At 42.3% G+C, this 24,169-nt stretch overlaps 1 protein-coding gene across 1 annotated transcript in view; it reads right to left on the bottom strand.

Moving 5' to 3' along the window:
- Positions 1-24,169, bottom strand: part of LOC136718534 (deleted in malignant brain tumors 1 protein) — a 76,054-nt gene that overhangs the window by 36,781 nt on the left and 15,104 nt on the right. The window contains exons 18-23 of the mRNA XM_066696285.1: positions 23,773-23,901; positions 13,240-13,551; positions 3,197-3,544; positions 915-1,229; positions 371-403; positions 88-126 (exon numbers count right to left, since the gene is read on the bottom strand). Of these exons, the coding sequence (XP_066552382.1) occupies positions 88-126; positions 371-403; positions 915-1,229; positions 3,197-3,544; positions 13,240-13,551; positions 23,773-23,901 (1,176 nt within the window). The remainder of the gene's footprint in view (positions 1-87; positions 127-370; positions 404-914; positions 1,230-3,196; positions 3,545-13,239; positions 13,552-23,772; positions 23,902-24,169) is intronic.

The following is a 24,169-nucleotide window of genomic DNA, read 5'->3' as shown; positions in this document are numbered from 1 at the left end:
CAGAAACTGAGTTGTAATATTACTATATCTCTACATTTGAACACATCTGCAACACTGGAATAGTCACAAAAGGGTGGGATGTCCTACCTGCTTTTACTGAAGGGGTAGAAGTTGGAGATGGAAAACCTGGAACATAATTATGAAAGAATGATCATTTTAAGATACAAGCTGAGAAAGAAGAGTAAATCTGTAGAATAATACATTTCAAAATTATCTTATCTTCACAAGTGTAGTTTAGGTGAGCACATTAGATATGATGTATTTTAAGCCATACTACATTTATAAAAAGCACCTTCAATAAAAGAAATACTGCAATAGCTACCGTTTACATATTTGCTTCGGGGAATGTTTAATGTTTAATTGTATTTACCTTCTTTTGATGAAGTCTTGCTAATGTTTGAAGCTGTAAAACAAAAATGAACACAGAGAATGCATTTAATTTCCATACATTGGAGTGATGTAATTAGCATAATCCCAGCAATAGGTCACATTTGCTTTACATATAAAATATTGTATATTAATCAAATCCAGAAATTACGTGGAGGTAGATACGGGCCAGAAGATGCGAGAACCTTATTTAGAAAAAGACGCAGCACAATTATTTACAAATTAATCATGTCTGGTGAACTGGAAGAGCCTGACGGCCCGGAAAGGGATCCTCTCATCTATATAGTTTATTAAGGTATTAGGAAATTGAAATTTTAATTCCATGAACATTCAACCATACAGTAACAAAACGGTTATATTCTATTAGTGTGTATAAGTATCAGTCATTCACACCTGACACACACAGCTCTTCTTAAACAAAAGTAAGATGCAATGTCTTAAATCTCAACAGGCAAACACTTCAGTCAAATCAAATATAGTGACATTTTCTCCCCGTGTGTGTCAATGTTAAAGGTGGACGTTCTCACCAGAACAGATGACTCCTGCATCATCTCCATGGGCACACCTGGCTCGCCCCCATGAAGAGATAGCACAGTGTGACAGACGTGTCTCATTACCCTGGCACTCAAACACATCCGCCCATACTGAGCCACTGCCTTCTCCAAACCTGGCCTGTCCTGGAGCCGCTACAGCAAACCCACAGTTCAGCTGCCGGCAGAGAGCGCTGGCGTCTCTCAGATCCCAATAGTGACCACAGACTGTCCCCCATTCACTGAGGTACCGCAGCTCCACTCGGCCAGAGCAGGAGTCAGTGCCATTCACCAGTTTGGCCTCTGTGTACCCTGCATTTCAGAAAATGTACCAGTTACACATTCACTAGTGTACAATACATACACACACACACACACACATACAGTGAGGGAAAAAAGTATTTGATCCCCTGTTGATTTTGTACGTTTGCCCACTGACAAAGAAATGATCAGTCTATAATTTTAATGGTAGGTGTATTTTAACAGTGAGAGACAGAATAACATCAAAAAAATCCAGAAAAATGCATTTCAAAAAAGTTATACATTGATTTGCATGTTAATGAGGGAAATAAGTATTTGACCCCTTCGACTTAGTACTTGGTGGCAAAACCCTTGTTGGCAATCACAGAGGTCAGACGTTTCTTGTAGTTGGCCACCAGGTTTGCACACATCTCAGGAGGGATTTTGTCCCACTCCTCTTTGCAGATCCTCTCCAAGACATTAAGGTTTCGAGGCTGACGTTTGGCAACTCGAACCTTCGGCTCCCTCCACAGATTTTCTATGGGATTAAGGTTTGGAGACTGGCTAGGCCACTCCAGGACCTTAATGTGCTTCTTCTTGAGCCACTCCTTTGTTGCCTTGGCTGCGTGTCTTGGGTCATTGTCATGCTGGAATACCCATCCATGACCCATTTTCAATGCCCTGGCTGAGGGAAGGAGGTTCTCACCCAAGATTTGACAGTACATGGCCCCGTCCATCGTCCCTTTGATGTGGTGCAGTTGTCCTGTCCCCTTAGCAGTAAAACACCCCCAAAGCATAATGTTTCCACCTCCATCTTTGACGGTGGGGATGGTGTTCTTGGGGTCCTTCCTCCTCCTCCAAACACGGCGAGTTGAGTTGATGCCAAAGAGCTCGATTTTGGTCTCATCTGACCACAACACTTTCACCCAGTTCTCCTCTGAATCATTCAGATGTTCAGTGGCAAACTTCAGACGGGCCTGTACATGTGCTTTCTTGAGCAGCGGGACCTTGCGGGCGCTGCAGGATTTCAGTCCTTCACGGCATAGTGGGTTACCAATTGTTTTCTTGGTGACTATGGTCCCAGCTGCCTTGAGATCATTAACAAGATCCTCCCGTGTAGTTCTGGGCTGATTCCTCACCGTTCTCATGATCATTGAAACTCCACGAGGTGAGATCTTGCATGGAGCCCCAGACCGAGGGAGACTGACAGTTATTTTGTGTTTCTTCCATTTGCGAATAATCGCACCAACTGTTGTCACCTTCTCACCAAGCTGCTTGGCGATGGTCTTGTAGGCCATTCCAGCCTTGTGTAGATCTACAATCTTGTCCCTGACATCCTTGGACAGCTCTTTGGTCTTGGCCATGGTGGAGAGTTTGGAATCTGATTGCTTCTGTGGACAGGTGTCTCTTATACAGGTAACGAGCTGAGATTAGCACTCCCTTTAAGAGAGTGCTCCTAATCTCAGCTCGTTAGCTGTATAAAAGACACCTGGGAGCCAGAAATCTTGCTGATTGATAGGGGATCAAATACTTATTTCCCTCATTAACATGCAAATCAATTTATAACTTTTTTGAAATGCATTTCTCTGGATTTGTTTGTTGTTATTCTGTCTCTCACGGTTAAAATACACCTACCATTAAAATTATAGACTGATCATTTCTTTGTCAGTGGGCAAACGTACAAAATCAGCAGGGGATCACATACTTTTTTCCCTCACTGTAGGTCAACCTGCACTATTCTGTCCTTTATTTATCTTTATGAATACTTGTATTTTGCAGTCACTCTCTTCATGTATCTTGAACTAAACGAGCAAAATTAACAATCCAAATCAAAGCATAGAAGGCTTGAAATGTATATATAATGCCACATTTTGTAAAGGCACACAAATATTCATCATATATCCCATAAGCAGAATCTCTCGCTATGTAAACTGTTAACTGGAAATGTATTTTAAAGTTTGATGTGATGAAAATAATCAAGAAACAAAGCACTGCATGTCATTCTTCACAGTTTAGGTTGTAAAACATGGTGCTCTTACCAAAACACACCAGTCCGGCGTCACTCTCATGGCTGCAGCCTTGTTTCTGTGTTGTTGAATTGGGGCAAAATAAAATTTGAGATTCGTTTCCTCGGCACTGGAACACATCTGACCAGACCGGGCTGCCCCCCTGTCCAAAACGCCCCGCCCCCAGCACCTCTGAGGGAACTCCACAGTTCAGCTGCCGACAGACCACCTCCGCGTCCTGCCAGTCAAAGTCAGCATCACACACTGAGGCCCAGGTCTCTCCACGCTGCACCTCAACCCTCCCAGAGCAGAGAGAGCTGCCGCCCACCAGCCTGACATCCCGATGACCTGGAATTTCATTGAACAGTAAAGAGTGACGATCTGGATACACAGCAGTGAGCTGTACACAATAAAAATAAAAAAACACCACGAATCTGAAGAATATTTTAATGAATTAATCTCAGGTAAATATAAAACATTATCTAGCATTCACATGACCAGACTTATTCAATTGTATCTAAAAGCATTCACACCCTTCAATAATGTAATATGGTTACTGACTTAGTTTAATATTACATAAATCCAATCATCCTATTGTGGAGAGATAGGGGCAAATTATTGGTAGAACTGGTTCATAAGTACATTCAAAAAGGCACAAAATACAACGTTACAGAAAAAGCTGGACATATAAAATTGGGGACAAAATACCCAGGGTATGTTTCCAGGAGAGTCACATCATTCAGAGGTTTCAGAAATTCTCAAGATATACCATCGAAGAAGTAACACATGTATTATAAATAAATACATACAGGTTAACCTGGTGATCTCCGTCAAATCCCCTGTCTGACACTTCCCCGCCCCCACTAGATGTCACCATTGCTCTGTGGCACAGTATTGCCAGCTGATTATTGAATCATTGCTTCTACCCACCTGAGCTAATTACCACACCTGACCCTCGTCTCCGTGCACTGCCTCCTCTCCATATAAACCCTTAGAAACCTTAGCTATAAGCCATTTTGTGCAAAGTATTGTTTACCGTTCAGTACCAATGCCAAGCTTTGACAGTCTATAGTTGCCTTAGTGTTACCAACCTTGCTTTTCCCTCCTCGACTCTTGATCTTTGGATTACCTATCTTGTTCCGTTTGCCTGATCCCAAACACCTCGCCCATCTCCTTGACCAAGCCTTTTGCTTTGATATCATTGCTTGACGGCCATTGACCTCTCAACTGTTCCCTGGATTCCCCACGCTCTGCATCTGGGTCACCCACCTACAGTAGTCACCCCGTTACAATCTCCGCTCACATGAAGATGAGAACTAAGAACTCTCACCCTGGAACAGAGGAGACTACGTGGGGACTTGATCCAAGTCTTCAAAATCATGAAAGGCATTAACCACATCAAACCAGAGGAGCTTTTCCAGATCAGCAGGGATGCACACAACCGGGGACACAAATGGAAATTGGGCTTAAAGGCATTCAAGATGGAAAGCAGGAGTCTGGAACAAACTCCACAGCGATGTGGGTGAAGCTGAAAATCTGGGAACATTAAAAAAAAACCACCAAAAAAAACTGGATAGGATCCTTGGATCACTTAGTTATTCATGGACATCAAAAGAGAACGATTGATTGAATGGTCTCATTCCTTTGTAAACTCCACTAACAACCTCACTCCAGTTAGAAGCAACTCCTCTAATCGACACCCTCCGTTTCCTATACATCAACCAGTTCATAATCCATACTTCATCTACAGCTTCCAATTAGAGGATCAGTCTTAGGTGTGGAACCTTATCAAAATCTTTCTGAAAATCTAAGTACAGTGGGGGAAAAAAAGTATTTGATCCCCTGCTGATTTTGTACGTTTGCCCACTGACAAAGAAATGATCAGTCTATAATTTTAATGGTAGCTGTATTTTAACAGTGAGGGACAGAATAACACCAAAAAAATCCAGAAAAACGCATTTCAAAAAAGTTATACATTGATTTGCATGTTAATGAGGGAAATAAGTATTTGACCCCTTCGACTTAGTACTTGGTGGCAAAACCCTTGTTGGCAATCACAGAGGTCAGACGTTTCTTGTAGTTGGCCACCAGGTTTGCACACATCTCAGGAGGGATTTTGTCCCACTCCTCTTTGCAGATCCTCTCCAAGACATTAAGGTTTCGAGGCTGACGTTTGACAACTCGAACCTTCAGCTCCCTCCACAGATTTTCTATGGGATTAAGTTCTGGAGACTGGCTAGGCCACTCCAGGACCTTAATGTGCTTCTTCTTGAGCCATTCCTTTGTTGCCTTGGCTGTGTGTTTTGGGTCATTGTCATGCTGGAATACCCATCCACGACCCATTTTCAATGCCCTGGCTGAGGGAAGGAGGTTCTCACCCAAGATTTGACGGTACATGGCCCCATCCATCGTCCCTTTGATGCGGTGCAGTTGTCCTGTCCCCTTAGCAGAAAAACACCCCCAAAGCATAATGTTTCCACCTCCCATGTTTGACGGTGGGGATGGTGTTCTTGGGGTCATTCCTCCTCCTCCAAACATGGCGAGTTGAGTTGATGCCAAAGAGCTTGATTTTGGTCTCATCTGAGACCACTTTCACCCAGTTCTCCTCTGAATCATTCAGATGTTCATTGGCAAGCTTCAGACGGGCCTGTACATGTGCTTTCGTGAGCAGGGGGACCTTGCGGGCGCTGCAGGATTTCAGTCCTTCACGGTGTAGAGCGTTACCAATTGTTTTCTTGGTGACTATGGTCCCAGCTGCCTTGAGATCATTAACAAGATCCTCCCGTGTAGTTCTGGGCTGATTCCTCACCGTTCTCATGATCATTGAAACTCCACGAGGTGAGATCTTGCATGGAGCCCCAGACCGAGGGAGACTGACAGTTATTTTGTGTTTCTTCCATTCCCGAATAATTGCACCAACTGTTGTCACCTTCTCAGCAAGCTGCTTGGCGATGGTCTTGTAGCCCATTCCAGCCTTGTGTAGGTCTACAATCTTGTCCCTGACATCCTTGGACAGCTATTTGGTCTTGAGCATGGTGGAGAGTTTGGAATCTGATTGATTGATTGATTGATTGCTTCTGTGGACAGGTGTCTCTTATACAGGTAACGAGCTGAGATTAGGAGCGCTCCCTTTAAGAGAGTGCTCCTAATCTCAGCTCGTTACCAGTATAAAAAGACACCTGGGAGCCAGAAATCTTGTTGATTGATAGGGGATCAAATACTTATTTCCCTCATTAACATGCAAATCAATTTATAACTTTTTTGAAATGTGTTTTTCTGGATTTGGTACAAACTTCAATAAATAAGTAATGCTTGAATATTCACTCAGTATTCTCCCACTGCTAAATAGGGGAGTTGAGTTAAAGGGAAGTCTGGGCCTGTCTGAGAAGAGGAGAGAGCAGCTGAGCTCTTCACACACAGGAAGACACAGGAAGAGGGTTAAGAGCTTCAGCAACTAAAGTATCTATATATTTGAACATTTAAACATTTTCTTCTGACTTGCCTTTTTGCATTTTATTTTACCACAACTTTAATTAGATCTTCACAAGATTTTCCCACCGCTTAGATTTTAATTTTGGCAAACTTTGGTAGTTACTGAGCAAGTATGAATTCAATTAATTCAATAATTCAAGTAATATTCTGGAAAAATAGTTCATAATCTAATTTACTAAATAATGTAAAAACTAACCAATTAACTAAATACAAAACAAGCAAATACATCTCCTTTTCATACATCATGTGTTTTGCGATATGCCATTGTGAACTTGCGAAAACATCCTATTATACATATTTTGTTTGTAATAAGCAGTAAGGTCAGGCCCTGTGGAGATTAAACACTCAGAGGTCCGAATGAGCCCTTCCACACGCATGTCTTCATGCAAATTGAGCATCTTAAAAATGGCACGAATCACCCCCCATATAGTACATGCTTTCCTGTTTGATACAGCAGTCCATACTGTCCTTTAGGGTCTGCTCTCTATCTTGTCCATGGGGGAGATTAAGGGATCAATTACATAAAAATGGAATACAATTTAAAATAATGAATCAATTATTACAGCTCTACTGAGTGGAGTAGCGGTCACAAAGAATACTGCTGTGACATCACAGGCTGGAGCTGCTCTCAGACCTCACCTGCGTCACTGCAGGCTGCGGCCCACATGTCATGCAATAAAGCATCACTGGTAACTTTAAAGTTCTCGGTGTCCTTAAATAAGAATGCACATTAAGGGGTTTATCCCCTTCTCTAAAATATCCAATACGAAATTTCACCATGTTATCTTATCTTATTCAATTAGTTTTGATGTATTAGACTGTCACACCCAAAGACCTAACACCAGATGGCACTTCTATGTATCTTTGTTAAAGGACAGACTTTTTTAAGAGAGAGAGGGCATCCTTTATGGACCTAAACGACTCTCCAGACATTTCACCAATATTACTATGGGAAGCAGCTCAAGTAGTACTGAGAGGGAAGATATCATTCTCATCATACAAAAAGAAAAAAGATCAAGAGACAATATAATTTGGAACAAAAGATACATTACAAGCAGCAAATCCAACAGAACAAATAAATAGAGATTTAAGAGAAGCAACTTTTCAATTGAACAACATAATAAATTCAAAAAACACAATTTAATTTAAAGAGCAAGACGTAATTAATTAAACCTACTTATAAGACACAAAGATAATTCACTGATACCCAGGGGTTAAACCGTCACATAGGCTTACTACTTTCCTCGTACATTTTCAACAATATAGGCTATATATTTTTTGTACACCTTTCTCGTTCTCGGTATTTCAAGCAATGATTCAAAAGCGTTGCCTTTGTAGCACATAATCAATGAGATCCGCCCCTAAAGTTTACAAGATTATGTCAGCGCTTTTCCACCGACAAGGAGCCGGTGCTGGTGCCGGTGCTGGAGCCGGAGCCGCTGCTCGGCCTGGGAAGCAGCTGATCTTTAGTGAACCGGCGCGCTTTTCCACCGGTTTTGGAACCGAATGCTGACGTCACTAGTGTGGGCGTTCCCAAGCGCGGAGTAGAAGAGAAACACAGCAGTAATGATCAGCACCGAGGACTGTGACTTTATACCCTATTATACATCACAATCAAACTCACTCAGCGTCACACACAGCAGTAATGATCAGCACCGAGGACTGCGACTTTATACCCTATTATACATCACAATCAAACTCACTCAGCGTCACACACAGCAGTAATGATCAGCACCGAGGACTGCGACTTTATACCCTATTATACATCACAATCAAACTCACTCAGCGTCACACACAGCAGTAATGATCAGCACCGAGGACTGTGACTTTATACCCTATTATACATCACAATCAAACTCACTCAGCGTCACACACAGCAGTAATGATCAGCACCGAGGACTGTGACTTTATACCCTATTATACATCACAATCAAACTCACTCAGCGTCACACACAGCAGTAATGATCAGCACCGAGGACTGCGACTTTATACCCTATTATACATCACAATCAAACTCACTCAGCGTCACACACAGCACAGATACACTGTAAAACACAGAAACGAAAATACAACTATACGAATATGCTAAGATAACTCAGCCTTTTATTTGTATTGGTGCATTAAGGGATTTACAACGATTCGCTATTTCAGACACTTTTACTGTATTGAAAAAAATACAAGTCAGAGTTAACATGCATTGGTCACCGCGCACCCAGTTCACATTTTCATTCATTTGTGGCGTATTTTTAGTTTTTGACTTATTCATCCCGAGCAAACAGGCTTCATCAAAGGCAGACATTCATCCAGTAAAGCCGTCGTCTTTTCAATCTCATAACACAACACAATAATATAAATGCAATCACTGTCACTCGATGCAGAAAAAGCCTTTGATCGAGTCACTTGGCCTTTTCTCTTCTCAATACTACAGAAAGTTGGGTTTGGAGAATCATTCATTCACTGGATCAAAACACTGTATTCATCACCTATGACTGCAGTCATAACGGTATAACATCCAAAAGATTCAAACTCCAAAGAGGAACACAACAAGGATGCCCACTTTCTCCATCACTATTTGCCCTTTTCATTCAACCACTGCCATCAGACAGAACAGTAATATTATGGGAATTCAAACACTTAATTCAACTCATAAAATCAGCCTCTATGCAGATGATATTACACTTTACCTTCAAAAACCCCTTTCCTCTCTGCAGGAAGTGTTCAAGGTTATGAACACATTCTCTCTCATATGTGATTATTCCATGAACTGGACTAAATCAGCGGTTTTACCCATGACCAGTCAGAGCTGGAGTCGTGCACTTCAGACACAACTCACAGTGCCTTTATCCTCTGGTAATATCACATCTGTATCAACATCTCAACCAGGCTATCAGAGCTCTTTCATCTCAACTGTATTCCTCCATCAATGTCCGAAGAAGAACCGAAACACTGGGTGAATCTTCCCATTTCCCTTATTGGATGAATAGCTGCCATTAAAATGACCATCCTCCCTAAAGTAAATGAGCCGTTTCAAATGACCGGTACAGCCAGCATCACACTGGTTTTACAATTTCAACTCCATCATTACAAAATATAACTGGAAAAATAAATCTCCTCTTATCAAATTGGCAACATTACAAAAACACAAATCCTGTGGAGGACCTGATGCACCAATTCTGATTTATTATGGTCTTCCTTGGTTGGTGAAGCGACGGTCGCTTATCTAGGTGCAGGTTGGGCGGCTCAGGTTCGTCCTCTTGCCGCTCAGGTCTCCGCTATCACGGCTTGTCCTGCACCCACCACCCGGCGTGAGCGGCGCAGGGTTCAGGGATGACTGGATATTACCGCCGTTTGTGCGGGACCTTTTCCACCGTGTTGCCCCTCGGACTAATTTACTCAGCGCGTCTCTTTCTGCTGCTCAGATGAAGGTCAGTGAGCTTTTGCAGCTGCAGGCGCTGCTTTGTTCTCCGCTTCTCTCTGCCCCAGACTTTTCTAAACCATTGAAACTGCAGGTCGATGCGATGTTGGTGCTGCTGCTGTATTGTTGCAGGAAAATGTGGACGGTCTTGATCACCCTGCCTGTTGGTTTTGGCGCAGATGTAATAGCGGTCAGTCCCGTTACTGCACTATTGAACAGGAGACTCTTGCCGTATTGCTCGCCTTACAACATGTTGAAGTGCATGTTGGCTCTGGCGTTGTCCCAGTCGTTATTGTTATACCTGCGGGTTTCGTGTGTATTGTTTGTGCGCATCTTCTCTGTGTCGATCCCACTGTCACATCCCTGTAGTCAGCCTGGGGAGGCCGAGGTAGGTAGGTAAGACCCCAGGGCCGACATATTCATCACGCAGGGTTGGGTTTTGTCGAGACACAGCAGCCTAGTCCATCGCAGGGAGCCGCAGTGTGTGTTTGTGGGCTAGACTATGTGGCTGCTGCCGTAAGGGCTTCAATAGCTTGGGTTTGTTCATTTCTTTGATTTGGCCCCCGTGTTCGTCCTCCCTTTGGATCTGTGTATTTGTTCATTATGGTTTTATCCGGGGTATTTGTCATGGCCCGGTCTTCAGTGATTGTGGTCCCAGCACTAAATCTGTATGATTTCACAGCATTGTCCGTGACCCCTCTGTGTCCCACTGCTCGCTCCTCTCAGCGCACTTTCCCCATCGCTTGTGCGGCGCGTTATGTTGCGATTCCGCAGCACTTTCTACCCCCAGATCCTAGACCAACAAGGGGGGCTCATAACACTGTCTAGCAACACACCTGCAGTTCATTATCAAGTGATCAACCACGACCACCGTCACAATTCATGGATAGATATTGAACAATCAGAGTGTTCAGAGATCTGTATAGGTGACCTCCCAATTATGACCAAATCCATTAAAACATCCTTGCTTTAAAAATATGCCTCTCTCTACAACTCTGACAGCTTGACGGAAAATAAATACACTAGTTATACCATGACACCCTGTAGATTTACACCTATATTTTACAATCCAAGTTCTTGATAAATAAAACACCCATTACTTCTACAATATGGAAACAAAAAGGCATCACTCATTTACATCACATTTGATCCAGAAGTATGGTATCAGTAAAGAACAGGATTTAGCATATTTACAAAGAAGACACACCGAGTGTCTGCTTTTTTCTGCAGCTCTTCACAATGGCATTCATTCTGGATTGTAGCATCCCAGTCTCTCAACATTATGTTCACTAGGTGACCTCTCAGATATCAACACATTATACCAATCTCATTCCTGTGTCTCTAACTATCGCCAAGAAATCAATGCTATTGAACTGGAAAACAAACAAACAAACCTCAATACTACACACTGGCAGAATCTAATGACAGATACATCTCATCAGGAAACATGTCTGCACTCCACACATCTCAGATTAGAAATGTTCAATACAACCTGGACACCTGCAGTTTTATATGTGAATGTATCCCTAGATTAATGCCACAAACCCAAGTATGATCATATCAAATAACACAATAAAACAGACCACACAACGCAACACACAAACAAAACGATACGGGTGTATTTCCCTCCTGACCATTCCCAGTTTCCTCCAGCAGATGGCAGTGTTACCCTCGTTTAGTTCCGCTCCCTCCAGACTTGCAGTAAATCAACGAGTCATTTGATTGATTGATTGATTGATTGATGAGCCCACCTGTCTCTCATCACCCGCACATCAGCGCAGATCCAAAGCACAGCGATCATTTTAAAAGCGATATTGAAGAAGCTGCTCTCCAGAGATTGTGCCAGGATTTGGGAGAGTCATTCAGTTGTTGATCAAAAATGTATTCATATATCATGTTATATTTAATTTATTTCATCTCATTACTAGACTATATTCAGTATAGGATACAGATGTGTGCATACAATAATAATAAGGTAATATGCTGTGGCCTTTGGTTTGCTAATGATGTAGCCAGCCTGCTGCTGCCACTTTATTGTGACCTGATTGACAATAAGATCCCTACTGACATATGTAAATAAGTAACACTTCTCTAATTAAGATCATGTCCATTTTAACAATACATGAGTCCAGTGTCACGAGTTTGTGGTGCAGTCAGTTCTGCTGAAGTATTGGGAGGTGGGATCAATGTTTTATGCCAAGATCAGTGAAAGTCAGTCTGACGTTAATGGAGAGAATCTGTGTCTCCTACCTGAACAGATAACTCCGGCATCATAGCTGTGGGAGCCCATCTAGTTGACTACAGTCGTATCAGAAATCTCAGTATTATACAGACTCCGGGGGGTGGACTAACACTTTCTGTGAAGGGTCACTAAAGTTGGGTTACCCACTAAAATGGGTTACAGACAAGAAATGCACATTAAAATACAACTTCTGTGCTGTAAATATGATCGTACCGCTAATACGATTATAAAACCAAACCGACACTTTCGGAAAGATATTACAAATAGGTAAACAAGCACTTTTTACAATTCAATATGATTTCTAAGCATTTCTGCCCCGAGTTTCTTCTCCGATTGTGAAACAGACTAGAGAACATATCAGTGCTGCTGTCGGACTGTGTCTGTGTCTCTTGTGTCTCTGAAACTCATTTGAAATACCTGATACCCAACATCCTCAGACTTCTTTGGTTAGGGGAGTAAACAGGGAGAGCAGAGACAGCTGCAGGACAGTGAGCATTAGAGAAGCTCAGACCCCCCTCTCTAATCTGTGTGAGAAACAAACCGAACCACTCCCGAACAACTGGTTTAATGAACTAGATTTACTCGAACTACAGTATTTATTTTCAAACTGTTCAATATGAACATCACAGTTTTTAAGGAGTGCACTGGGCGCAGGTCGTGCCCTGACTGTAAACCAGTGTAATGTAATGGAGGAGAGCGCAGACGGAACCGGTTGTCCTCTCTGTGTCCTGTGTTTCAGTCACGCTGCTGCACAAGAACCGCCATCCTGTTTGATGAAGCTGTATTTGAAGGGGATTTCGTATTGAACTAACTGTTAATACAGAGGGTATAAATACACTAGTGCATGAATGTGTGATTAAATAAATAAATGCACCGTTACATTTGCACATATATTATAATTACAAAACACGTAAATGTCTGGCTTACCAGAGCAGATCACTCCAGCATCCTCACGGTGATCACAGTCTTCATTGCCCCATCCCCTTGATCCACACTCCCTCAGAGCAGACTCCTGCCCTGTACAGGAAACTTCATCCAGCCATGTTGGTCCAGCCCCTTGTCCAAAGTGAGCTCCTCCTGGCGCTGATAGAGCAGCTCCACAGCCCAGCTGTCTGCACACCACTGCAGCATCCTCTATATCCCACTCATCATCACACACTGTCCCCCAGCGTCCTTCATGCACAATCTCCACTCTCCCAGCACAGGGGCTGCCACCGTCCACCAGCCTCACATCAGCGCCTGCAGAGAGAGTCCCCAGTCACACAATCACAGTCAGTCCAGAGATATAAAGAGATGCACTACTCTTACATGAACACAGACACCAAAGACAGGCTTGAGGAAGAGCAGGCGCTGGATGGAAGAGGATCAGTGGGACAGTATGAACAGACAGCAAGATCAAGACAGAGGTGCTACAGCAATCAATGGGGATACAGGCACCGAGTTTGGAAATTATTGGATAAAATCACTAATATTAAAACAGCTGCTTTTATTTTATAGCTGCATTCTAGGCCAGGGTTCGTCATAATTAGCAGACGCTGTTTTCTCCGGTAAGAGCGCGGGGGCTGACGGCGCAACTAAACGCACTATATTGTTTGCGGGAGAATTGATCAACGCAACTAACGGGGACCCGGGGCGTCGTTAAACCTGCGCTTCCGGGCCTTTTTGTACTAGAACCCAGGGCAGAAGAGCAGACTCGGCAGCTGATGCGTAATTTACTATCGATGTAAAACAGGTGCAAATAACACCTGTGTTACTAACGGAGGAAGTAGTGCATGGAAGAGCTGGCGGTCCGGATTTTCTTCCCTTTCAGGTGCACCGAACAAGATCAATCAAATCACATTTCACAGCAGTGTTTCATTTACTGAGCCATCAGGAGCCAGTAAGACACCGCTTATTGTAATTATGATTGACAGGCTCCTTAGAAAATAAAACGGCAATGAAGTGGCTAAAAACATCATTAAACATGAAAGGAAACTTAATGAAGGAGGAAAAAAAAACTAAAATCATGAAACCATTTTGTGACCGGGTGTTACATCTATATAAAATACATTACATTAACTGCACTGGAGTATATGACTGGGACTCAGACCTTACAGGCTGTATCTTCCAACTTTTGTACTATCAGACCATTCATTTATTTAGCTTGTCTTTTTAATTATGTTTCGTAGGTTACTGTACATTGTTTTCTGTTTATTTTAAGTTACATGTAATATCTTAATGTTTCAGTACATCCAGGCCAAAATATAGGATAGTTATCTGTAAACTAATTTAGAGTGAAAACTAGAAGGGCATTGGCTGCTTTAAAACAATTAGCTTTCAGATTAACTGTTTAATGATGATTTTGGACATCAATGTGATGCCAAGACAGCACTGACATCACTGTGTCTCCCGTTACACCATCACAGCACAGACCCCACACACCTCCAGTCAATACAGCTTGGGCCCGTCGCAACGCCAAGCATTACACCACTGACCATTACAGCACCAGCCCTTAATCACACAGCCCATTCACCAGGACACACAATACAGAGCAACCCTAGTAAAAAGCAACTGATTGTGAATTTATTTATTAATGATTCTTTTTCTTAAGAGTTTTTCACTTGCAGCTTAATTAAGTGTATACAAATATATCAGTTCAGTCACCTTTTATCTAGCAATGCACCAGTTCACGTTTATTTATTTGTTCGTATGTTTATGACAGATACCTGAATTCTGAATTGGATAATTGTATCTCAATTAACACCACTCGCTAATCATCAAACAAAAAAAAGAACAAAGAATATCAAATGACGGCATAAATGCTTAAGTTACAGAAATAGAGAATAAACCAAAAATATACAGCCATATTAGTTACAGGTCTATGATGTCAAGGCATTTTGATACGTGGATTGTTTTGTGTGATAATATAAAAGCATTTTAATTCAGTCTGTACCAAGTCAGTATATGTACTGTATATAATATACTGTATATAAAAGATAGTGTATATAGAGTACATAGTGCCTGCCTGTTCAAGAAAAGACAATTACATATAAAATGTCAGCCCTCCAAATTTTGGCAAGCAAATAATTAACTCACTTATGACAAACCTGGGGCACTTCTCCATACTACAAAGATTTAAAAAAGCAAACAAAGAATAACCTCCAACAAATATTTGTTCATGTTTTGCAAGTCAGCTAACCTCAACTTCAATATATATTTCTGCATTATATGTATTTGTGGATTGTATGTAATACAGTGCTTCATACCATTAGCATGAAAACCAGATAAGCATTATCATGTTGGAAAACCTTCCCCAAAACTGCTACCCTCAGTCTGGGAGCTCACTGGCCTGCACTGTCCTGAGCTCTGCATGTGTATGTGTGTATGCATGTATATGTGTGTGTATGCGTGAATACGTGTGAGTGAGTGTGTAATTAAATGTAATCCTTTGCTAATGAACCTCGTACGTCTGTGCTGTGTGCGCTGAATTAGTCACTTTATTTGCACTTTCTAGACATTTTCGGCACCAACAAACAAACAATGATCATCAAGTTATGAATTGACACCAAATGAGCACGTTAGGTCGATTGGCCTCCCCTCGTTTGTAAACTTTCTTAGGTTTCTTATGTTTCTTACAGGTTGTTTCAACAGAACATTGTTGTTTTCTTCCAAAACATTTTTACTACAAAGAACAACATTTACATCACTAAATCTAATCTCAGCTCAGGACAGCAGGCAGCCAGGACGACCTCGTGGCACACCAGGGATAGGACTTTCACTATAATTAGCTGTTTGGGACGTCTCAAAATATATCAGTTCAAAACTACCCATCTTTTTAATACTAATTTACTGAGTTCAGGGCAATGCGGGGGCAGCCAGCGCAGGCCAAACACTACACACATGACAAACCACACATGAACACAGGATAAATTAGAAATGAGTGGACAGTTGTCCCCTAAATTAATATATACACTTATGTTCATGTACATTGACATTCTGCACAAAAAACATATTTAGCACATTTATTGAGAAACTGTATTGCATGTTCATTGCTGTCATACAGATTGGGATTTGTTATTAAGAAGTGAATTACACATGTAGGATATTAATTTCATTCCAAAATTATTATTTTGTTAATGTTTTACAAATATTTATTTTCTATTTTAAAAATGTGTATAATATATGCTTAATTAATTACTTAGATAACTGTAAGTTAAAGGTAAGCGTGTCTGCTAATAAATTAAAAATAATACATTTATTTTTCAATTAGTGCCAGAGAAACCTATATCTAGACTCTGGTAAAGTTATCTGTATCTCACAGACAATAATAATAATAATAATAATAATAATAATAATAATAATAATAATAATAATAATTGGAGATTGGAAGATTTATACTACAATAACACATTGCTATTAGCTTATATTGAAAGCATTTGCATTAATTGGGAGATGTATGGATGTAATCAGTAATTACTTATGTAGATACAGTGTATTTATATGTAGTTAAAATGCATGTAATATATATAACTTTACATCCATTGAATGTAAAGTATTGTTGTATTTTATTTGATATCCTGAGCAGTATTTATAAACAAAAATAAACATTTCACATGTGTTAAAAAAAACAGCAGCAATTACAATATTTAGAGATACATTTGCAACTTGATTCAGTAACTTAGACGCACATCTTTTCATTGTTCACCCCCAAAACCCCAGAGTAACCCATTCAATTCTATACATTTTTTAAATTATTAAAATCTGAGGCTTGTGTGTCACAATGTAAACACTTTAAACACACTATCCTAAAAACAAAGCACCCTGTGTGCCAGTTCTGTAGCCATGCATCCCTAAGCTTATCTCTGAGAACCCAAGCTATAGAGCTCAGAGTGTTCGAGTCCATCGGGGGGACATTTATCCAAAAGTACATTTACAGTAAAAAAGCAGCTGTATTTCAAATAAGGACAGATACTAGCTGAATACTTCTGTAAGTCTCCCCCTGTTCCCTGAGCAGCTGGACTGCCCCCCTGCCCCAGACCCTGAGCCCCGGCCCCCGGCTCCCAGTCTCTGAGTGAATCACTGCCTCATCTGAACGAGCTGGAGAGGAGGAAGACTGAGACACTTACTGGCTGTTGTGCGCAGAACCAGGACAGCCAGAGAGAAGATGGACAGGCAGCTCTCCATTGTAGACAGGACAGACGAACCCTCCTCTGAATGCAGCTGAGACCCCTGCCTTCACCCCTGAGCCTACAGGGCAACTAAGCTGCAGCTCCACAGCCCGGACCCCCAGCAGAAACACAGCCCTCCACCCCGCCAATCACACACAGCATTGCCTTTTCAGACTGACAGCAGGAAACTTTCACACAGGTATGATGACAAATCAAATGGGGCCATTTCAGTTTTGTCCAAATACATCGATAACACATCACTGTTTCTTCTCAGGACGCCTCCTTCACCCTGAAGACACCACCCAGCAGAGAGGAGACGCGCAGCACCGAGGACAGGGAGGGGTTTTCTCTTTAATAAAGGAGACAGAAAAGCAGCTGCAGAGAGAACTGCTGCAGTGTGCAAAATGAGTCAGTCAATAAGAGGGATCTGAGGTTCATAGTAAAACTGACAGAAACATGGAGAAAAAAACACTGATTTAGTATATTCTACTTTAATCATTTCATTTAAAAGTATAAAATGTCAATGCTTTGTTTTTGTTGTTCTTTTTAAATGAATGACCACAATAACTACTGTATGTAAAAAACTATAATTAATGGTGACATACATTGCAGTCAAGGTTCTCCAATATTTAGGGGGGTTCAATTCCACTGTGTTTCAGAATGTGTTTAAATGAATATAAACCTGTGGGGTTCAGCACAGGACACAAGAGTCATGAATCAGCTCATCTACAGGAGAGTGCTGGAGTCCATCCTTCACAGAGAGGAACTTCCTCACATCCACACCTGATCACTGCCAACACTATTGACTGCGTCCTCTAGTGTCCAAGAGATGCCACTGCCAGCACTGCTATGAAATGTGCTCTTTTTGTGTATATTTACCCCAACTGCGCCTCTGGCCCCTTCCTGACTCCACAGAGCCAGCTCTGCCCCAGTGGTGCTGAAGTGTAGACGGGCTCCCCTGCTAATCCTGAAGAAGCCCCTGTGAGGAGCAGCTGGACCCTCTCCAGCTCAGCCCACAGACAACACTGCAGGAGGAACCAGGGGCTCTGCAGCCATGAGGCCTTGTGTTGAACAGGCAGGGAATGAGGCAGAGCTACTGCTACCAGCCACCAGTACCTGGGGGGCTCTTAGTGTGATATGGGTCCACTTATTTAAACTTTAATTATTTTGCACTTTGACTTTGTTTTTACTCTTTGTAAATATTGATTGAGGTGTCTGGAGTGTCTGTAATGAAGGCCGCCTTGTATACCTGTGCAGGTCTGTAAAAGAAGCCTATCCAGACAACATCCTTTCAGCAAGAGAAGAGAAGTCAGCACAAAAAGATGGCGAGGGAAATAGACAGCAATCTGTGAGGCAGAGCCGATCTCCCCTGTGAAATGAAGTCATCCTGGTGATCATCTCCCCTCAGATAATCCTACTCTCACCTTGATGAATGGTGGCCACTGTCAGTCCCTCTTCCTGCTGCTTTCTGTTTCGTTTGTAGTTCCCACTGCCCCTGCTGTTGATCCAGTGTCGCTCTCTTGAGGTCTTGGAGAGGAGGCCTCCTGTATCTGATTCGCTCTGCTTGAATGAGTTGTTAAACACTGGGATTTACTTTTCCTTTTATGCTTGTGTATCTTTACCTCAGATACACCTAATTACTTTTTGTGAATCACTCAAGCCTAACACACCTTTCCTGATTTAATTCAGTTTTAGTGGGTGAATAATGCTTCTACTTCATCTGTGCACTAGCACATAGTGACCACACAATATCCGAGAGATTGTTTGCTGCTGTCTTATACAAGGTGTGATGGCCATGCAGAGCTCCTGTGTGGCTTGTCCAGGATGAGCAACACATCATGGGTTCATGGCTTGTGTGAAGCTGTGAGCAGTGAGCAGTGACTGTGCTGAGCTGAGCTGGGCTGAGATAGGGTCTGTACTTTCAGCAGAGGGATCGCTGTCTCTCCACACAGCAGTGGCTCTAGTGGCTGGCCAGGCGTCTGCAGGACAGTGTGAGGCGATCCTGTCCAGCAAGGTACAGCAAGGTAGGTTTATTAAGTTAATTAATATCTACTATATTCTACCTAGAAAGGCAAAAAGAAAAAAAAATGTAGTCCAGCTGTGTAAAGAGCCTGGTTGATAGGAGCACTTAAACACTTCAATATTTCTTAACATCAACATGATAGAGCTATGTCAAAATCCTTACATTAACCTGACCTAAGAGAGGTCAGCAATAAAATAATCTTGTTCGTTCCTGTGTGATTTTATACTTAATTCATGTATTTTTCCAGCACATTGATTACATCGGATTCTGTGAAAGAACACTACAAATATATAAAACACTTGCATGTATGTATCATTAAATTAGAAAGGCACATTTCCTCAGTACTATTCCTGGAGATGAAACTCTCTGTACTCACTGCTCACAAGCTCTGAGCTCTGACAGGAGAGGAAGCCAGGCTGTGCAGTGAGGCTGTGGGTGTCAGTGTGTAGAAGCTGCTGAGAGCTGTGCTGTACAGGGAGACGGCACAGGGAGGTGCAGTGTTTATAGCTCTAGTGATTGATGGGGAGAGAGAGATGAGAATGGATGTGTTCAATGTTATGTTATGGCACATGATTGTGAGAGAACTCGATGGAAATCAATACATTGACATGTTCTCAGTTATTAGAGTATTAGTACAGTGTTTTCTGACATATTGAATGGCCCACTTTAACTGCTTTAATTAATGTCTTCTTATAGTATAGGCAAGTGCATAGAAAACATTTGAATGATTTTGCCAGTGACTTTGCGAAGTCAGTAGAAATGATTCAGTTATCAATAAGATAGGGACCGAATTTGAACCTTAAACAATACTGAACCTTTTCTAAGCCACTCTACACTAGGTTACGTTTGAACTTTGTAAATAAATAAAAAATGATTACAGGCTCAATACAAACCAAAAGCAAATCAAAATATTGGGACAGATACTTCTGATATTCTGCATGAAATAAACATTGCTGGGTGACTGTCCTACATTGGGAGAATCTGGACTAGTGAAGCCCAGTTTAGCTCATCAGTGAAATGTGCTCTCAGCTCCTGGTTTCTCCACTGGTCATCACTGTACATCATTCTTCTTCACTTTGGATTATTAGATTGTTACTACACAATATTAGTTTATCTTTGGACACGATGGGGTCTGAGGACTCCATGAGGGGAACTTTCTGTTTTCTTTGTGGCCGTGAATGGTCCTGTGAATAATTAAGCACCAGTAGGCACTGTCTTTTCAAGCCCAGTCCACCTGTGTCTTCCTTCAGGACAGCTAGTCTGTCACAAGCAAAGTTTGACATCCGCCATTCTTTGGTTAGTTTTAAATCTGCAAAAGTTGCTTGTATGGTAGAATTGAACTGTAAGACTCAGACTGAGGACTGCAGGACTTGTTAGCTGTTAAAACAGTGAAGCTGTGAGCTTCCTTCAGTTTGTGTTCCCTAAGTTTGAATCCCATGGGGACTGGGTTCACTGTACCAAGACAATGCCTTCATGTGTGTTCGTATTTTGTATCCATGCCCCCTCTCCTAATACAGGGCCTCTTTCCTCATGACATCACTGGAGTGTGAGATCAGGCTCTGTACCGACTCTGTGGTTTGAGCTGCTCTGAGCTCTGACAGGAGAGGAAGCCAGGCTGTGCAGTGAGGCTGTGGGTGTCAGTGTGTAGAAGCTGCTGAGAGCTGTGCTGTACAGGGAGACGGCACAGGGAGGCCAGGTGTTCACAGCTCTAGTGACATGAAATACAAGATTCATGTATAACAAATAATACAAAAATAATAATTCAATATATTATTTGTAGATAATAAACATTGGTAAGCATGATTGTCTGAAGTGTAGATCCAGTGTCTGAAGTCGTCCCTCTCAGCAGTCGGGCTGATGTCTCTCCAGGGTCCTGACTGACTCCCTCCATGCAGTGAAGCCTCAGTCCTATTGGCTCAGTGTGCTGATCTCCTGTGCTACACAGGGAACGCTCCCTCTGCTGCTCTTATCAACACTGACAGCCTGGTCTCAGCTGGGACATCCTGCTGCTTCTGTACACTCACAGCTCCTCTAATACAGCCCCTCTCAGATCAGGCTGCTTCAGTCCCCTCACAGGAACCCTAACACACTCAAACCACATTTACAACATCAATAGGATGAATTAGTAATCAGGACTACATCACACATTCCTGTTAGCTCAGCTTTGCTTGCTGACTGTAGTATTATGGTATCCATAAACTTGTAAGCCCCAGGTGTCAGTCCAGTTTAGGACACATGGGAAATACATTTCTGGCTCCTGGTTGTTCCTCCATTGGCCGTTCTCATCCTCCTCACACAGTCCTGTCAGTGTGGCTGAGGACAAGCCAGGGCTGAACACGGGGGGGCTGTTCCTGTCACAATGGAGGTTGACCTGCACAGCTCCAGTATGAATATTATGGGAGTCTCTCACAGCTGACTGTCCCCAGTGACTCTGAGCCTGAGTGTCCATGAACACTGAACTCCTCAGCAGCTGATCACAGGCTAATTACAGCTCCTGTGGTGACAGTGCGGCTCAACACCTGCACTTTCTATACATGTGCTTTGTCTCCCCTTCTCATCTCTCTCCGCTTGTCATTATCTCCCCATCTCTTGCTTTCTCACTTTCTTCCTCATCTCTTCCTGTGTGTTTTCACATTCAGTGACAACCTGATATTTCCCAAGTTTACACCCTCAAACACAAACAATGATTGAATGATTATATGTTATAAAATGTAAAGTAATATCCAGTGAGGTCGGCCCCTACTGGCCATCACAGAGCCTTAAACGGTCCCCTCAGGGCCTGTGTGACTGGGGGAGCCTCAGTGCTGGAGGGCAGGGCAGGGAGCAGGAAGGGGTTGAAGCCCAGGCTGTTGGGCCCTGTCCTCCTCATGAGACACTGAGATCAGAGAGCTGCTCCTCTTCATTTCCACACATCAGCTGCTGGTTCCTCCCAGGCAGCAGCCGCCTCACAACACAGAGCAGCTGCTGGAATATGGGATCATTCGTCTATGAAGGACCAGACCTTTTGTTCTGTTGCTTTCCAGATCAACACCCTGTACTCAGATACAACACACTGCAGGTATTGCAGCTTTCTAGTTTGATCGTATTTGAAAATAAATTAGCTTTATTATAACTGAAATATTGTGTTGAGTTTGGGGGTTTATTATTAGTATTTAGTATTATTTTATGTATTTATTTTGTGACCCAATATTCTTACTGGGTTGAGGGGTGTTTGTGATATTTGTGTGGTATTTTAGTTGTTTTGTTTGCTGGATTTCCTGGTAGAGAGCTGTGTCTCTAGCCACCCACCTCTCGGTACAGCTGTGATCTGAAATAAAGCCAAGGCTTACCTGTATTTTCACCACACCTGTGTCTTGGGTTTCATTGAAGGGGAATTGAGACAAGCAGCCTGACCTGTAAAAGCGTCTGTGAGGGTGTGTGCATGACGCATATAGCTAACTTGTGTAGCTGGGCTAGTGTACTCCCCAGGGTCCTGGGTGCTATAGCCTTGGCTTCTGTGTCTAGGTGTTACATATTTACCATGTACATAGACTGTAGTTAATCTGAAAACTGACCAGAACAAATTTAAATAGTGATGCAAAATAAAAACTTTATTGAAATTCATATTAAAATATTAGCCCATTCAAAGGGGTACATTGAAGTCTATACATTAATATATTCAATTTTCAGCAAAGCCAAACATATAAAAGTATAAGAGGAATACAGACATAAAGCAGTTATGAGATCTGGGTTTCCAAGAAAGCATTATGTTCAAATACCTACAGCAACATTTACAGTGATGGCAAAATATCAAATTCAGAAACAATGAGACAGTTCTGTGAAAGTCTAATATGAATGAAGTTCAGAGTCAGAACATTTCAACTAAGGAATATGAATGGGATTATTTCCAGTATTTATTTTCTCCTGATTTGCAATGTGTTTTTTTACAACTGTATACACAGTGTGTATTCTTATTTACATCTGCGTACATCTTCTCAGTTTATTTAAATGTATTGTACCATGAGCATCCTAACTACTGCTGACTACAATAACATCTCATCTCTGATGGGAATCCATTACAGACATTGAACAGGTTGCTCTTACTTTTGCTTTCCTGGCGATAACACCATATTAATATATTGATAATGCTTTTATATGTTGTTATTCATGATCAATTAATATAATACAGATTGCTTATTAACTGCTCTGGATGTACCCTGACCAAAAAGTGTGAACTGACACTCTTCTGTAAACACTTGTGTGTCTAGACCTGCAGGTGGAGCCTCTTCCAGGCGCCTCTGTCAGCATCACAGCGCCCGTCCTCTCCCAGAGACTCATCCCCGACATCATCGTAGTCAGGCCTGTCAGGGGCCGGGGGTCCTCCTTCAGAGGGCAGTGTGGCCAGGACAGTGTCCACTGAAGGAGCAGCGTGTGGGACACCTGCAGAGACGCACAGTGTCAGGGACAGGAAATGGATGGGCTCAAGAAGAGACTCAGGATCTAAAAATGAAAGTCAGGCCTCAGTCTAGCAGCTGTGATGAGCAGGAGATGAAGGTGTGAAGACCTCGGGGAGTGTGGGACAGAGCACCAGTGCAGGTGAACAGCAACATGAAACACTGTGCTGACATTTATACCTCAGAGACCCTGAGCTGATAATGGATAGAGCCGACACAGTCGTAAAGCTACAGGATTGGGATTGGTTGGTGAC

The sequence above is a fragment of the Amia ocellicauda genome, chromosome 22 (genome assembly GCF_036373705.1).
Source record: "Amia ocellicauda isolate fAmiCal2 chromosome 22, fAmiCal2.hap1, whole genome shotgun sequence".
NCBI classification, from domain to species: Eukaryota; Metazoa; Chordata; class Actinopteri; order Amiiformes; family Amiidae; genus Amia; species Amia ocellicauda.
Note: the sequence above shows the minus strand (reverse complement) of the source record. Positions and strands in the feature narration are given on the sequence as shown.